At 32.4% G+C, this 17,515-nt stretch overlaps 2 protein-coding genes across 2 annotated transcripts; one reads left to right on the top strand and one right to left on the bottom strand.

Moving 5' to 3' along the window:
• Positions 1-7,221: 7,221 nt before the first annotated feature.
• On the bottom strand, positions 7,222-10,866 carry LOC110688031 (subtilisin-like protease SBT1.5). The gene is given in 2 exon segments (XM_021864699.1): positions 7,222-10,393; positions 10,396-10,866. Coding segments are annotated over 2 exon segments (2,334 nt in total). The 5' UTR covers positions 10,517-10,866; the 3' UTR covers positions 7,222-8,180.
• Positions 10,867-15,571: 4,705 nt separating this feature from the next.
• LOC110687716 (probable E3 ubiquitin-protein ligase RNF217) lies at positions 15,572-16,114 on the top strand. Its single transcript, XM_021864337.1, has one exon. It carries the CDS (start codon positions 15,572-15,574, stop codon positions 16,112-16,114), a length of 543 nt encoding a protein of 180 aa, XP_021720029.1.
• The last annotated feature ends 1,401 nt before the right edge of the window (positions 16,115-17,515 follow it).

Raw genomic sequence — 17,515 nt, 5'->3', positions numbered from 1 at the left:
CGGCCAGTTTTGTCTATCATATATGGTCATAATAGTAACGCAGAAAAATATAAAATAGACCACACAACCCTGTTAATTAAGGGAAAGGGTGAACGAGATTGGGGATTGCTAAAGCTTCTTACTACGGAGTATTTTACTCGTATTCAGTTGCTTAGCAACCCCCAATTGCGTGTGTTCATCTGCTTGCAACTGCTTTTGCATTTGGATTTGAAGCACGTATTGTACATGTAGTATACGTGTAAGCGAGTTTGCGGGTTGAACCACAAATGTAGGTTATCTTATTGATCACTATTAATTGATGATGATTCAATTTTGTGTAGTGTACTGTTATTTGGTACGGGGTATGAAAATTTGTGGTACTTTTAATGGATGCATGCGAGTACTTATATAAAGGTAAAGTGGTAAATAAAATAAGCTATGACACTTACTACGGTATAATATACATGATTAACGACTAATAGTATTAGCATAGTTACGTAACTGCGTATCGGAGAAGACTTTTAAATTAATAATTAAAACTAAAATTATATATATTGGGTTAAGAATGAATGAAATAGATCGAGAGTATACGCATAACTCCCTACATAGATAGTCTAAACAAAATATCATCGACTCTTTGATATCGAGCCATAGGTAGGGGTGTTTGCGGTGCGGTTTGCATTTTTTTCAAACCGCACTTATAACCATACCGCATCAAACCGCATTGCAAAATGCGATTTGGTGCGTTGCGGTTTGCGGTTTAGCCACATTTTTTAAAAATTATAAATATTTATTTTTCAAAAGAAAACTTTTGTTTTATTTTGTAATTATTAACTTATAATTAAAATATTAAACTCTTTTAACTTTTAATTAGCTAATAATCAAAGATTACAATATATTTTAAAGTTATTTTATGAATTTTCAATAGAAATAGTATTAAAATGGTTTAACGGTTTGCGGTTTGATGGTCTATTGATGCGGTTTGCGGTGCAGTTTGGTCTAAATTTTTTTGGAAACTGCACCTAATCGCAAAACCGCGGTTTGGTCATTTTCAGAAACCGCTTTGCAATTTTTAAACCGCAAACCACACCAAATCGCAAAATTGCGATTTAGTTTGCGATTTGGTGCGATCTATACCACACTCTGAACAACTCTAACCATAAGAACGTACCATGGTACGTCGATCACTTGAATTGATAGGGTCGAATAAGTGAGGACAAAAATCATAAACACTATATCTTAAGTTTATAACCTTCCGTGCAAAGTAAAAACTTAACAAATAACAATTGAAAATCCTTATATAAACTACTCATATTATAAGGTGGGAGAAATATTTTCTATTATTACTTCTCATATACAACTAAACAAGCCTAATGTTATATATTTCGTCTATTTGGATTATGGTGAACTGACTACATAAACCTCGGCTCAAGTTTATGCTTGTATATAATACTCTCGTTATCCAGAATTAGTATTTATTGATAGTGATCTTTAAAGTGTTCAAAGTAGTAAGTATTGATCTCCGAATCTAGCTAGATGGAGGGGATAACTCTCCCACAAGCTTTACATGCAAGATGCAACAACAAAAAAATGTACTTCTTATAACAAATTAGTGTTAGTACACATAAATGTACAATAAGATCAAGGAGAGAGGAGGGGATAAGGGGGGACCGGGAAAGGACCGGGAAAGGGCACAATTATTATTTATTACTCCGTACGTATTATAAGTATTTTTTAAAAATTCAGTTAGATGAAGTGTAGGAAAAAAATTAACTCTGGACCAAGGAAATGAAACAAAATTGAGAATAGATAAAAAGCAATCATTATCAATGATCCTCATCATTTTCTCTTAAGTCATCTGCTAAGAGTACATACATATAGTACGTGAAATATTCCGTATTGATTAATAAAAATAACTCTGATCGAGGAGTTTCATACAATCTAATATTAACAATGATTTTTATATATGTATATAATTTTTTCTTTTTATATGGCTATATATATTGCCTTAAGTATTTATTCCACACACAGCAAAATGATAATATACTCTTCGATCAAACCTTTTATCGATCGATCGTGTACTTGTTTCCTTGTTATGGGTCGTATATCTTAGATTCTGTCACAATCCCTTTGTTCTTAAGTTAAAAAAAAACACAGCACAAATCTCATTAATTGTTTTTAATTATATACTCTCCCTTTCTATCCTTGAGAACACCTAATGCATCTTATCGAATTGAATCATCTATGGTATTTGACTATCTAACTAATTACTCGTATATTTCAACCATATATGTTGTACAATTTTAATATTCGTGTCAAACTGTACCCTATCGTGTAATCTTATAGCGAACTTAATTAAAATTAATATACAGTACATAGACAATATAATATAATACTTGTATAGTCGTATATAAAAACATACGTAGTACTCCGTATTATATAACTCCGTATGTTTATTGATTAAAGGGCATGAAGCTAGTCCACTTGTTATATGTATGTACTGTTTAACACAGTACAGAACATACGTAGTATTTCTTTAATACCCATCTACTCGATCGTCAACTTTGCCTCTCGAGCTAACATACAGTATTATATTAATCAGCTTTATTTAGGTTGTATAATAGAGATTTGAAGCACTTAAATTTACGTGTCCTAAGTCAATGATTATCAATAAGCTAAGTATTGCTACTGCAAGTTGAACACTTGAACCTATGCATGTCAACATCTTTTGCAATTCTTATCTTTAATTTTCTATGACATATTCTTCTTTTCTGTTTATTTATTCGTTTTTGGGTTTAATAGTAATTGGTTAGATAAGATTGGCGTTGTAACGCTATTAATTTCATGAGAAAAAAAGATAGATTATTACCCAAAATGTATATACTATGTGCAACTATCTAACTTCAATCATACTTCTAGGGATAAATTCAGAAACTATTACATAATTAATCATGGGATCCATCATATACTTCTATTAAGATGCGTGTATGGGTCCAAGGTCCATGAGTACAAGTGGGCAACTTGATATAGTACGTGGCCTGGTCCTTTAAGTTGATGGAATTAAATTAAAAAAAAATAAATCTAGGAAATAAACTATAGAATTATTTGAGGTTTATCCAATGTCCACACTCAACATTTAACCATCTAGCTTTTGATTTATAAATTGAAACAAAAATATAACAAGATCCGACATATATGTTCTTTCTTATCGACATCTCTAATTATTAAAGACGGGTAAAGATTTTAAAAGTTTGACTACATAAATTGTAAATGAAAGGATTAAAAAAAACAATAGGAATTTAAGTTGATGGAACTAAAATAAAAACAAACTAGATGGAAGCCCGTGCGGTGTACGGTTTTTTTCATCTAAGATTTTTAATTATTTAATTTATTGTATTTAATAATTTAAGACAAAAAAATAATGAATTTATTAAATATAAATAAATTGTAAATATGATATTTTTTTCCGTTATATAAAATCTTTGATGTGAAATGATAAATTTTTAATAATTTAAATCCTAAATCATTATTCATTGTTTTACCATATCTTTTATTTCGATAGAATCACCAACCTCGTCCACAACCAACCTACTACATCAATGGATAAATTGAACCGTGAAATGTTTGCCAAAATGAAATTGATATAAATTAAATCTTTACATTTATATAAAATAAATCAATATATTTGTCAATAAATGAAAAATTGTTGTGATATAAAATCAAATCTATGCATTGGAATTTTTTCATCATCTCCAAAAAATAACCAAAGCCATCCATATATTAAGTATACAACATCTAATCGTATGTCATTACATAAAAAAGATAATAGTTAAGTATCCTAAATAAATACAATGTAACTAATAATTACAAATATAAATTTAAACATAAGATTTTAAAAATTACCCGGACATTGATGACCTAAAACTAACACAAAATTCGCTTGATGGGGTTTTGTATTGATACGAAATTTTAATTGTGTCGTATGATGTGTTAGATTTGCATGTAAAAAAACATGTAGTAAATAAAATTTAAATACATAATCGTTGAGTATCCCAAATTAATACAATGTAAGTAATAATTAGAAATACTAATTTAAACATAGGATTTTAAAAATTAAGCTAAAAATTACCCGGCCATTGATGATCAAAAATTAATACAAAATTACTAACACAAAATTCGTTTGATGGGATTTTTTATTGATACGAAATTTTTTTGTGTCGTATGATGTGTCAATTTATAATATTAGGTATTACAAATTTTAATTTAAATATAACTAACGAACAATTTGTATTTCTTATCATAAATATTATCAAAATTCATCTTATAATGATAGGTATCAAACTTTATTATAAGCGTTTATCATTTAAATATTTTTTAGTATATTTTTTTTGGATTTCTTATACTCGTAGTATTAAATTAATAAATTTATCTTTTCCTATATTTTTACTTTATTTTTTTTCATTAAAATAATTTAATTCGTGTATTATAATTTACGTGGCATTAAAATTTTAGATATATCAAATCTAATTCGTTACTTTTATCTAAGTGGCGATATAATTTTTTAATTCAAAAATAAAATACAAATCTTTCTTCTTATTGGTCAAAATAAGTATATTTCTTACGTGGCGCTCCAAATGCTCTCCAAAAATGCCTAATTTATATATATATATATATATATATATATATATATATATATATATATATATTAGATTTTTGCTTTGGTATTTTCATTTTTTTTTTCCTAAGAGCGTTGGCGAGTCATATTGACAATAGATGTAAACGAGATTTTATCTCAAATCCTAATAAATATCGGCACTCAAGATTTTAACTAAGTAAGTTATAAAGCTAGTTGATCATCCATATTTTCATGTACTTTGTATATTTTTCTTATACTAGTATAACTTTTCATGTTTACTTATAAAATCCTAATTGTTATATATATATACGTAGTATATTATAAGGGCAGGGGCTAAAAATGATACGAAGTAATAATAAATGAAATTCTCTGTAAATTATTACTAAATTACACTGATTGTTGACATGTAATATTCTCATTATGCATTCCTAAGTATGAACTGAACGAAATATCAATTATAAATATATTAAATGTTTATATGTAGCCTATATCATAAGATTTAGTATAATGTTTACTCTTTAATTATTAAAATACAAGTATAATATTACTCTGAGTAATTGTCAAGCGTGAGGATTGGAAACCGTATCATGTATAGTAGTTAGTAAGGTAAACACAAAGTATTTGGTGGGTTCATTATACTGTGAGTCTACCCACCCAAAATTAATATATATGTGCCAATAATTTGTATGAATATTTCAAATACTTACATAATATGTCTATATACTTATATCTAAATTATAAAAATTGAGGTGTTCTAAAACTTATACTCTATACAAAATGTCTTATAACTTATTCTCTCTTATTGTGAGTTTGATTCACATAATATCTTCTCATAGAGCCTAGATAGATCATGCAAGATGCAACGATTTAACAGCTAATTTATGAGGTTGACATCGATAATCAGGTTCACCGTATCGGTCAATTAGTCAATGTTAGAGAAAAACATACGAGTGTTAGTCACTAATACGAAAGCAACGGTTTCGTTTTAGCCGGAAAAAAACGTACGGAAAATCTAGAAAAGCCAAACTCACACGTTTTAGGAAAGGTCACACGCCCTTCAACTTTGGTTATATCCATTTATCAATGCCAAATTGCCAACAAAAAGTCACTGACCAGGGAATCCATTTGTATTATTTTAAAGTATATTACAAAAAAAGTTCTTCATATATTTATTTTTGTTTTAAAATGTGTTTCTTGGTTCTTGCACATGAAGGTTTGTAAATTAATCAATCTAGATAATGATAATTATGAAAAATCATATGTTATATTTGAGTTTGACAAACTTCTGATATCTCATTAGCCTTCAGCTAAAATATCATGCTAGATTAGCCTCAATAGCTAAAATATCACTACTTACAATAAGACCAAAACTGTCCAAAACAGTGAGTTTGTCAAAAAAAAAAAAAAAAAAAAAAAAAAAAAAAAAAAAACTCATAATTTGTCTCTTTAAAATTTGCATTGTATGCAAGAGGAGAGATAAAATTTTATTTTACATTAAAAGAAATAATTGGGTGCATATTAATAAGCCCAGCCATCATTGGATCTTACTAAAAGAGTTCAAAGGCTAATGGTCCGATCACAAAGCTCCCTAACAAGCTTATCTGACCACATGGCTTTCCATCAATTGCAGCCTTAAATTAGGCCCATATTCTACGGTACATATGTACGCTATGATGTTGATGGGCCCAGCCATCATTTTAATATGCCATCACTAGATTTGGCAAGCTGACCCATACCCGATATACCCTGAACTCTACCCAAAATATTTTTTCTCCATGATCTATACCCATTCCCGACCCGACTTAGTAATAAGTGTTTTTTATAATGATCAATTTTTTTTTTTGACACAAATGATCAATTTATTAAAATAATCATATTGGCAATAGAATCAAATTGACCCGACTCAAATGACCCGATTTTTATCTCTACTTATCATTATTTTAGTGTTGCATATTATGTGGCATGTAACAATTTTTTTATACAGTATGTGTTAGAAAAATTGTTCACTATGGGCCTTTTGATCCTGGTTTTGGCCCAGCCCCTTACTAGCTACATAGTTATCTATTTTCAAAAAAAATAAAGGTAAGAAAAGGAAAACATTAGCTACATTGCCTTAATGTATCTATTAGTCTATTACTGTCTTTTAAAACTTAATGTTTGAGAAATATTTGGAAATTACACGACTCTATCTAATGGGCTAGAATGCTAGATAAATAGTTAGAAATTTAACCTATAAATGTAATTTGTAAGTTCTTGTGCAAAATATGCTCATTTGATGAGAAAGAATCATAACAAGCACAAAGTAGAGAAGAAAAAACTTACTATGTATTCCATTACTCCGTATATATTAAAGTACATAAGAAATGCAGTAGTTTAGGTTTCTTAAACTTACTCTTTCCAAAATGAAGATACAAATAAAAAAAAACAAGGGTGAGACATGTAAGGTCTACTTCTTAAATGTGAATCTAGGACCCCTTTACCAAAGTGACAGCAATTATTGGTCCTTTATTTTACATGAAAGGTTAGATTTAGAGACTAGGCCCCCTTTTACCAGTTTATCAGGAATAAAGATGCCAGAAACAACAATATCATAAAAGTTCATACCATACTGTTAAACCTGTTTATTAATGGATAACTATTACTACTTTAATATAATAACAGCTTTAAGATATGCTTACTACTAATTACTTTGACACTTCAAAAAAAGTTGAAATTTTGAATATTCAACACCTTCAATTGTCCATGTTTTCTTCTAGCTAGTTTCTATAGTCTTTGTTCAGTGGACCTCCTCCTGTCTTCTGATCAATATAACCCAAAACTCTGATAAAGGATTTCATTGTTTGTTCTTTGGCCTTTGTACTGAACACTTCAGCGCCGTAGTGCCTGGTACTTGAACATTGGCTCGAGCCATTTCCTCCACACTTTTGAATACAGTTTACTCACTATAAGAGCAAAGGTATAAACATTTCGTCCCTTATTATTTGCGTAATTGTTACTGTATTCAAGGAGACTTTATGCATGTAAGTTAGTACTAGTGTAAATTCTTGGTCCTCAACCTATGATATTTGTTATTAATGCTAGTACTAGTTTATTCACATGCAATGCTAAGCCAAATAATGTAGTTTTGTTCAAGCAGAAGAAGCCAGCCAATACTCCACTCCACCAAACTTACCACTGCTACATAACCATCAACAAATTTATATGCACAAAAAACAAAGCTCCATTAAATTAAATTCAACACATGAAACCCACAGTATTTTGTTTTTTCCTATGTTTTGTTTTTGCTGTCTCTTCTAATGAATTTTATACACTTAAAAAAAGAAGCTTAATAATTATACTTGTACAAAATTCATATACTAATAATATTATAGATTCTGTTACAACATTCAAGATACTCCTCTTCATTCACTTGTTTTCTGAAGTGGAAAACACCCTGCAGAGATTCTCATAATTGTACTCACTCAAACTCACACTTCCATTTTTTTTTATACATCAAAAGTTCTATGATTCTGAGCCAAAAATATTACTTAAAAATGTTACATTTAACAAGAACTGCTACAAATACCTATAGTGGTTGTTGCATTGTTACAACTAAAGGACTTGTGACAGTATGCTTACCATCAGACCATATTATTGCACCACTTCTTGTGTTGGATGATCCTGCTGATAGTGGTATGGCCTCGACTTGGACTCTAACCAAGAAGTTTAGTTTCTGACCAACACGTCGAAAACTGAGCTGCTCGGGTTCCACGGTCACATTTGTGCCCGTGGGTGGGAAGATTTTAACCCGATAAACTGAGTTTGGATCCCCTACATTAGTAGCTATTCGGATTGAATGACTAGACATCTTATGTTGTCCATATTGTACAAAAACGTATGAGATTGAGGGGTAATTTAAGTTACCCACATGACCTGCCCGTTTTGCACCTTGGCAATTGGCCTTTTTTGGGGCTATGAGCTCAATGTTGCTAGTTGTGTAATTGGAGTTGCAAAGGAAGTCTATGTAATCATAAGTTGTAAGGTCATAGACCAAACCTGGGTCCATGGCCTTTTGAGGGTGGACATGACCTGCCCCGAAATCCATCACCGTGGACTCGTTCCCGGTAGACTCGTCCTTCATGATGCCGCCTTGGTTGTCGAGGGTGTACGCCGTCGTCATCAAGGCAGATCGGATAGCGGCCGGGCTCCAATCGGGGTGGGCCGCCTTAAGCAAGGCCGCAAGGCCCGACACATGCGGGCATGCCATCGACGTCCCTGACAATATATTAAACTCCGCCCTTCGCCGGTCCGTAATCAAGCCCGACGGGCCAACCCAATTGGTCCACGATGCCAATATATTCAACCCGGGCGCAACCAAGTTCGGCTTGAGTATCTCCGGTGTTTCCGGGTTCGGCCCACGGGCCGAGAACGCAGCCACCACCGGGGCGGGCAGAACCCCGACCCGGGTCCCTCGGAACACAATCGTAGCCACTGGCATAGCCGACCGCTTCAAATTATCGGCAATGTACCTTCGGATAACATCCCCGTTAGCGGCCCCAACGGAGGTGGCGGGCACCACGTGGCAATCAGCCACCAACCCTTCCCCATCAAACACAGCATTAGCCAAAATCATACCAATTCCACCCGCTTCTTTCACCACCTCTCCTTTAGCCACTCTAGAATTAATCCCTCTATCACACAACACAATCTTACCTCTAACCATATTCGGATCCAACGAACCTTCTAAACACAACGAAGCCGAATACCCTTGACCACCTCCTCCACCACCCTCCCTACTACCCGCATACACTAGCGGGTACAACTTACCGGGCTCAAGCCCGTCGGGCCCTCTATAAACACTCACCCCAGGAACCCTCCTCCCATTTCCTAGCACTACATCCGCAGGAAAATCCCTATCAATTGATCCTGCACCCACAGTAGTCACCCAAGGGGCTACATTCGTCACCGACGAGCCCCCGGGCCCACCATTACCGGCCGAGGCCGATACGAAGACCCCATTTTGTACAGCCCTAAAAGCAGCAATAGCAATAGAATCAAGATAATATGGAACTACTACACCACCAACTGATAATGATATAACATCCACACCATCTTTGACAGCTTCATCAAATGCCTTGAGAATATCCGAGTCGTAACACCCTGAGGTCCAACATACTTTGTACACTGACAACCTCGCCTTGGGAGCCATCCCCGCGGCAACCCCTTTAGCGTAGCCTAGGGTGTCCGCGGGGACGACATATCTCCCTGCGGCGATAGAGGCAGTGTGTGTACCATGTCCGTCGGAGTCTCGTGCAGAATGGAACTCTGTAGAGCCATTCATCTTTCCATTAGTAGCCTCATACCCTTCAAAGAAAAACTTAGCCCCAATAATTTTTTTATTACAAGGGAAGTCACTAGGGCAAAACCCACGCCATTTTAGAGGAATAGCATTTAGACCACGGTCGTTAAAGCTTGGGTGTTCAGGCCATATACCGGTGTCAATGACACCGACAACAAGGTCAGACCCAAAGTCAGACTCCTCGAGCAATGACGAGGTGTTAGTCGAGGAGGGTTCGAGGCCGAGGAAAAGAGGCGAGCGAGTGGGGTGAAGGGACCGGACTTGTTCGGGTATAAGCGAAAGAATGTGGAATTGTTTCGACAGGATATCAGCATCAGCGTTAGTAAGCTGAGCGGAGAAGCCATGGAAAACGGTATCGTACGTATGAAGAACTTGTTTAGGAGGATGGGAGGATAATGAGTCTAATGAAGCTTGATACCAGTGAAAGTGAGTAGGAACACATGGTGATTAACACTAATGATGAAGGTTCTTTGTTCAAGTTTTGAAGCGGTTGGAAATGAATGTATTGGGAGGGAAAAGAGGAGAGAGAAAATGGAGAGGAAAAAAAGCAGAGAGATTTGCATTTTTGGTTGGTATAAAGAAATGAGGGTGCATGAATTTTTTTGGGTTTATATGATGAGGTTGAAAGAAATTAGGAAAATTTGAGTAGTGTGGTGGACTGGTGAAGTGGGGTGTGTATAGTGTGATTGTTAATTGTAGGTGGGATCTTGTGTTTCCTTTTTAGTTGTTTTTAATCTTACTTTGGGTTTAACAATTTCACTTTCAAATAATTCTTTTGTGTCTTTTTGGCTCGAATATTTCAACAGGTCATGTAGTGGCGTGTTTGAAATTAATTGTCATGTTAAATGTATAATTTGAATTATTAAGGTAACAATTAAAGTAATGATATGCATAGTGTAATAAGATAACTGTATACAAGTACTCCCTCTGTCTCTATTTGTTTGCCCATAACTTTGATAACTTTGACCATAAATTTCCATTGTTCAACCAAAGGAACTATAGTCATGTGAGATTTTGTTTGGTTCGTCTCATTATAAATTTAATTAATATTTACTTTTTATAATTTTTATGTATATAAAAATTGAGATATAAACGTTTTAACACATGTCTTGGAGATCGCGTAACGTCAAATGGGGCAAATATAAAGGGACAGAGGGAGTATATAATAGCAATTTACTGTGTATTAAGTTAGTGCTTTTCACCAATTTGTTAAATGTGGACAATTGGCTTGGTCTGTTTGTCCCAACGTTTCAAGAATGTTTTCAACAGAAAGTAGTTACTATGATTCTGAAATTATATATGCTTATCTGAATTACTCATGCATCTAATCTTGTTGAGCACTGCGCCACTGCTGGTGTGTAGTGTGTACTGCATCAGAGTGACACTGTTAATTAATTAAGTAATTACTACGAAAATATTCAGATTAGGACTACTTTGAACGATAATACTCTGTATTTCTTACATTACACGTACTCGTGGGAGTGATAATACTCTGTACTTCTTACATTAACACGTATATTCGTGGGAGTATTTTGTACAAGATCACTCCTACAAATTCATAAGTTCTCATTAGGAATGCTTTACATTTCGAGAGAATATTCATCTTCTTGCAATATTTATGAATTGTTTGATACAGGCAGCATGAAATCATGGAAGAGGATTTCCTTTAGTCCTCTTATTATTTGATTCTTGATTGAATCCTGGAAAAATTTGGCTAACTTTCTGTGAGAATATTCTTGTGAAATAACACGGGTGCAATTATCTACCTACAATTATTATGTTTGTTTTCATCCAGTCAGATATAGATGTCAAGATGTGTATCTCTAACATGTGAACACATATAAAACCAATTTTACAATATTAGATACCATAACCCCTCCAAAAAAGGAAAAGGGGAAAATAAATTCAATGATTATTCACTACTTCATCCTACCCTACAAAATTGGTTAAGATAAACTAGCTACAAAATTATAGGTCGTCTCTAATTTTAGAGAATAGTAATCAACCCACAAGTTTAGGCCACTAATCTTATATGTTCATATTTTTTGTACTTAATTTTTTAATGTGCGACAATAATCTCAATTTACATGTGGATTATCTTCCTAATAGAATCACTATGTGATAGAGTTGGATTTTAGGGTTGTGGAAATCGATAAATATTGAAGGAAAAAAAAACCAACTTTAAATTAGTGGTTTCCACATAAATAAAGTACGTAGTCCATTGAATTAAAAGGTCAGCCTAAGCACAAAAATTGCGCCAACAACAACAGAACAGACGACAGCTCGCGTGCATAATGGAGTGATCTCAGTGACTGTGGTTACTGCTACACTACTAGCAAGTGGACTTATACAAACCAAATTCAGTAACTAATTGTATGTTGTTCACTTGTGTTGTGCCAATTTTCAATGATATTAGTAATACATACAGACTATAAAGTATAAACCAGTTATTTAGTTTGGGATCATACATTTTTGTCACTTCTCCTAATACTATTAGTAAGTGTTATACAAGTACATTATTCCTCTTCCTAGTGCTTATGTTAGAGTACGCCTTAAATAATTCTCTCAATTCTAGCTAGCTAGCTACTGCATACTAGCAGTCGAGTACTCTGTAGTTGATAAATTTTTTGATGATACTTTAAAAATTCGAGATTAGATTCCTACCTGACCTCTTGCAACAATAAACCAAAATTTTTTAAAACTTTATGCAGTGATTTGGCAAAAAATTACATTCAGATGTTTCCTGTGAATGTTGGTTATATTCATTCCAAAAGAAAATCACAAATATATTATATTTGTACATCGGGTGTTTAAGGATCTCAATATTATTTCGGATCGACTTTTTGAATTTCCATAGCCTTATTTGAGATCGACAACCCTTGAGTGTTGACTATTGACCATACTTTCACATGATATTATATCAAGTATAGGGCAACCATTAAGTAATGATGTTAAAAGTTGAAGGAAAACTTAATTACAACTTTGGTGGTAGGACATGTAATATGCTAATATGGTATGGGGTACATAAAGACCCCATCATGCAATCATAATATTCCACTCATCATCATGGCTAATTGGCTACCCCATATTTGCATGCATCTTTCTTTACCCTTCCAACTCAGTTTCACATCACGCCTTATTCTCTATTTCATCATTCCTATTCCTCCAACCCTCAAAATAAGAGGAAACATTCAAATTAAAGCACTAAGTTTCCTTTTAAGCGGAGACAATAAACACTTATCCTAAAAATAAGTTTTTGTAATTCTACTAGTTTATATATGGGCTAAAATTTTGACTTTTGAATGATATAGAAGGACTGTTTACAACTTAGCCAAGGAAGATGACACTTTCAAATTAAAATAATAATAATAACACTAGCCAGAAATATTCTTATAAGGATACTTTGTTGATTTTCGTCTTTACAACATAATTGAATTGAGAACTAAAATAAAAGGATCGTAATATGTGTACAACGAAGACAGTCATTGAAATGGAAACCATAATGCAATAAATAATACGGAGTATGAATTACTCCGTATAAGATAATGTAAAGAAAGAGATGGACAAATTATTACTCTATGTTAATTTAAGGTAAAAATAATATAACACTTGTATAATACCAAAAAATTAATTAGGGAATGGCAGAATTTTGAGAACTATTACACATTTACACCGGCCCAAATTCAAAAACCAGTATACAGTTAAAACCCACAAACACAACTGGATTTAGAGCCCAAAAAACAAATGTACACTAAACTTACTACTTTTTGATACAAAACACAAATATCCAAAAATACATTAATCTTCGTGACCTAACCAAATTACCAAAGCTGAGAACCAAGCAAGGATATCAAACCACTACGCCTCTACGGGCATCCTTAAGGGGGTCTAAGTCCGTTAATTCGTATCATATTAAGCTTAGCAAATTTTTGGCCCTATAGTTATTCTTTTTTATCTGCCGAGAAACAATAGACAAAAATAAACCAAAGTTCTAGACATTTTATTTTCCAACAATTATATACTCTTTACAATATGATCCTTATTTTAAAAGAGTGAACACTATGCAATATCAATTACTATATAATTTTAGTGAAAATCACACAATATTTTGTATACTCAGTATTTGATTACTTTTACTCTTGATCATCTAAAAAAAAAATTGAAAAACATTTCGAATCTATGCAACTTAAGTTATTTACTTATGAACACTACATGCCCATAGAATTATTTTTTTCCCCTTATATAACAATACTCAAGTAATCATTGACTAAATATGTCTCTATTTTTACTACTCCGTATAATTAATGATTTTTTTTAATTATCAACAAAACTACAAAGTTCTATCTTTTTAGCTCATAACTAACTAACCAACAACCGGGAATAATTAAATATCGTCCATTAAGATACAAATTAAAATCCTATCCAGAAAAAAGAGAAAAAAAAAGAAAGAAAAAGATATAGAGTACAATTTAAAACAGCCATATATATTTTCCTAAAAAAAAAAAAAAAACAGCCATATCATATATATTACTCTCGGAAAAGCTAAAATTTGAAAAGCCCTAAAACCGTTTAGATACCTTTTGATCCTATGATTTCTATCTAACCAACCAATACTCCGTATTATACCTATATTTAATTAATTGATCAAGTAATTAATTACACTAATACACATTATTTCTCTTCTTTGAAAAAAATAAAAAACACATTATTACTTGGTACTTTTTTCTTCTTCCCATAGAAGAAATATTACTCCATAATTATTTATCAATGCTTCATACTCAAGTATTGATCTCAGTATTGGCTTAAAAATCGTAATTCTATCTTTTTATATTGTAACTAACTCCTCAAACAAATATCATTGACAATTTGACATATATAAAAATCTGTTTAAACTTTAAAGCATTATCTCTTGATCAAATCCAACGTATTCTATCAAAGATAATTAAAAAGAGCTAAGCTTTCCACGAATTAACTCATAATAGCGGCCAAATACACTGGGAATCTAATATCGAATACCGTTGATAAGTTGAAGACTGTACATCTTATTTACTACAATTTTCATCCTCCAAAAATCTTGGGGAAACAAATTAAAAAACCAAAAATACTAAAAGCTGAAATTTGGAAAGCCCAAAAAAACGTTTAAATTTCCTTTTAATTTAACTTAACTAACCATTTCCAAGATATCAGTCAATTCAAATTTAATTACTATCAATACATGCTAATACTACTCCATAAATTTGAATTAATATTCAAACAAATTATTTTCTTCTTCCCATAAAAAAAGTAAAATTTCTCAATGGCTTCTACAAATCTTGATCTCTATGTTGATGAAGCTTATCTTTTAGCTTTGATCAATGATGAACCGGTTCCGATATCGGATGAGAAATATGCAGAAGAATTACACCTTCAAGAAGCTCTTTACTCATCTTCATCAAATCCTTCAATTGATGAAAATCCCCTGTTTAAAATCCCAAAAACAGAGGATGCTCTTTACTCATTTTCGTCACTTCCTTCAATTCATTAAAATTTCCTGTTTAAAATCCCAAAAACAGAGCATTCAAGAAAACAGAGAAAGAGGTGAATCATCTGAAACTAAGCCCATTTTCTGTGGAATTTGTATGGATTACAAACCAAAAACAGAAATTTTCAATGGTTTAAACAAATGCAATCATAAATTTTGCACTGATTGTATAATCAAATACGTGGCGTCGAAGATTAGGGAAAATTATGAAATAGTGAAATGCCCTGATCCTAAATGCAATCAAGCAATAGAACCAGAAAATTGCAGTGCAATTTTACCTAAAGAAGTGTTTGTAAGGTGGGAAAATGTTTTATTTGAAGCAATGATCCCTGGGGGTCAGAAATTTTACTGTCCATATAAAAATTGCTCTGTTTTAATGGTGGATGATGGTGGGGTGGAGGTGAGGGAATCGGAGTGTCCGAGCTGCCGGAGATTGTTTTGTGCACGGTGTCAAGTGCCGTGGCACGACGGCGTAAGCTGCGAAGAGTTTCTTGAGCTAGGGAAAGATGAGAGGGAGAAGGAGGATATAATGGTGATGAAGCTTGCTAAGGATAAGTCATGGAGGAGATGCCCTAATTGTAAGATTTTTGTTGAGAAAACTGAGGGTTGTCTTCATATGACTTGCAGGTTAGTTTTCTAATTTTAATATTAGTATAAAGTATAATAAAATATATAAATTCTAATTTTATTTCTAATAAATAATTCAAGTCTTGTTAAACCTAATTATTAATTTAGGTAAAACCTAATTGCTATTTCTTCGATTATTCATACAAATTATTTTCAATTACTCGTATTCTTGTTTGTTGTGCCTGAACTTTTTATTTTGATAATAATGTTGCAATATTGGAGATTCATTTCACCGAAGATCAATAAAAAAGGTAATATAAGAAATGAATATTATCATTGTTTTTATACTACTAATATGTAATATGTAACATAAGAAGTTTAAGCGGAGAAATATAAATTTATTAATATGTAAGCCTAATATAAGAAGTATTAATTAAACATTTTCGTTATTATTTTTTTTCAGGTGTCACTCTGAATTTTGCTATCAATGTGGAGGTAAGTGGAGTAGTACCCATGCTCATGCTTAATAAGGAGGAATATAACTATCTGTGAACTCTAATCTCTACTAGAGAGAGGGCGATTGGAAAATTTTTGTACGTTCTACTTTCAAATTTCCTACAGTTGTTTAACATTTGATATTATTTAGCCTTGAAAATTACTTTTCAATGCAATTTTATGTAGTATGTTTGTTTGACCCATTCTTGAGGATTCTAGAATTGGTTAGCATTTGATGTTCGATCTACTCTTGATGATTTTAAGTTATATTGCCAAATTTTCTAGAGCTTGTATGTCTGTACCTGGCCTGGCCTTTCTTAGTTGATATGATGTGAAGTATTTCAATAAAATATGCAAAGGAAGTACTCCGTTCTACAAAGCAATGATCTTATGAATAATATCAAATGGATAGGCATTGGCACAATGTCAAAATGCCTCATTTCATTCTTGGTTTACAACTAGATAACGAGCCATGCTCGATTTTTAAATTTATATGGAGTAGTAATTGAAACGACTTATTGTAAAAAACTACCTTATATACATTAAATTTTGTGGAAAACTTTCTTATAAATAAATTGTTGTAAGAAACTACCTTATAAAAACTAAATGTTGTAAGTTGCTACCATGTACTTAATTTAACAATGAAAGAGAAGGGGATTAAGGAGTTCTAAGGAGGTTATGGAGAAAGTGGGTGGAAAAATGAGAAAAAATGATTGAAAATGTGTCATTAATGTCTCTTACTTAAAGCAATAATTCGGCAAAAGATAGCTTTTTACAACATTAATTGTTTTATAAGGTAGTTTCTTACAACATTTTTTTAATAAGGTAGTTTTTCACAAAAAACTGACTTGTATAATGTAATTCTTCACAATAAGTCCTAATTGAAATATAGAAGTCTATACATAAATGTAAGTCAATAGTTAAGCATAAATAAATAGTGAAGTTTGTAGATAAATTAATGATTTTGTTAAAAAAAAAA

The sequence above is a fragment of the Chenopodium quinoa genome, unplaced genomic scaffold, assembly GCF_001683475.1.
Source record: "Chenopodium quinoa cultivar QQ74 unplaced genomic scaffold, ASM168347v1, whole genome shotgun sequence".
In the NCBI taxonomy this organism is placed as follows: Eukaryota; Viridiplantae; Streptophyta; class Magnoliopsida; order Caryophyllales; family Amaranthaceae; genus Chenopodium; species Chenopodium quinoa.
Note: the sequence above shows the minus strand (reverse complement) of the source record. Positions and strands in the feature narration are given on the sequence as shown.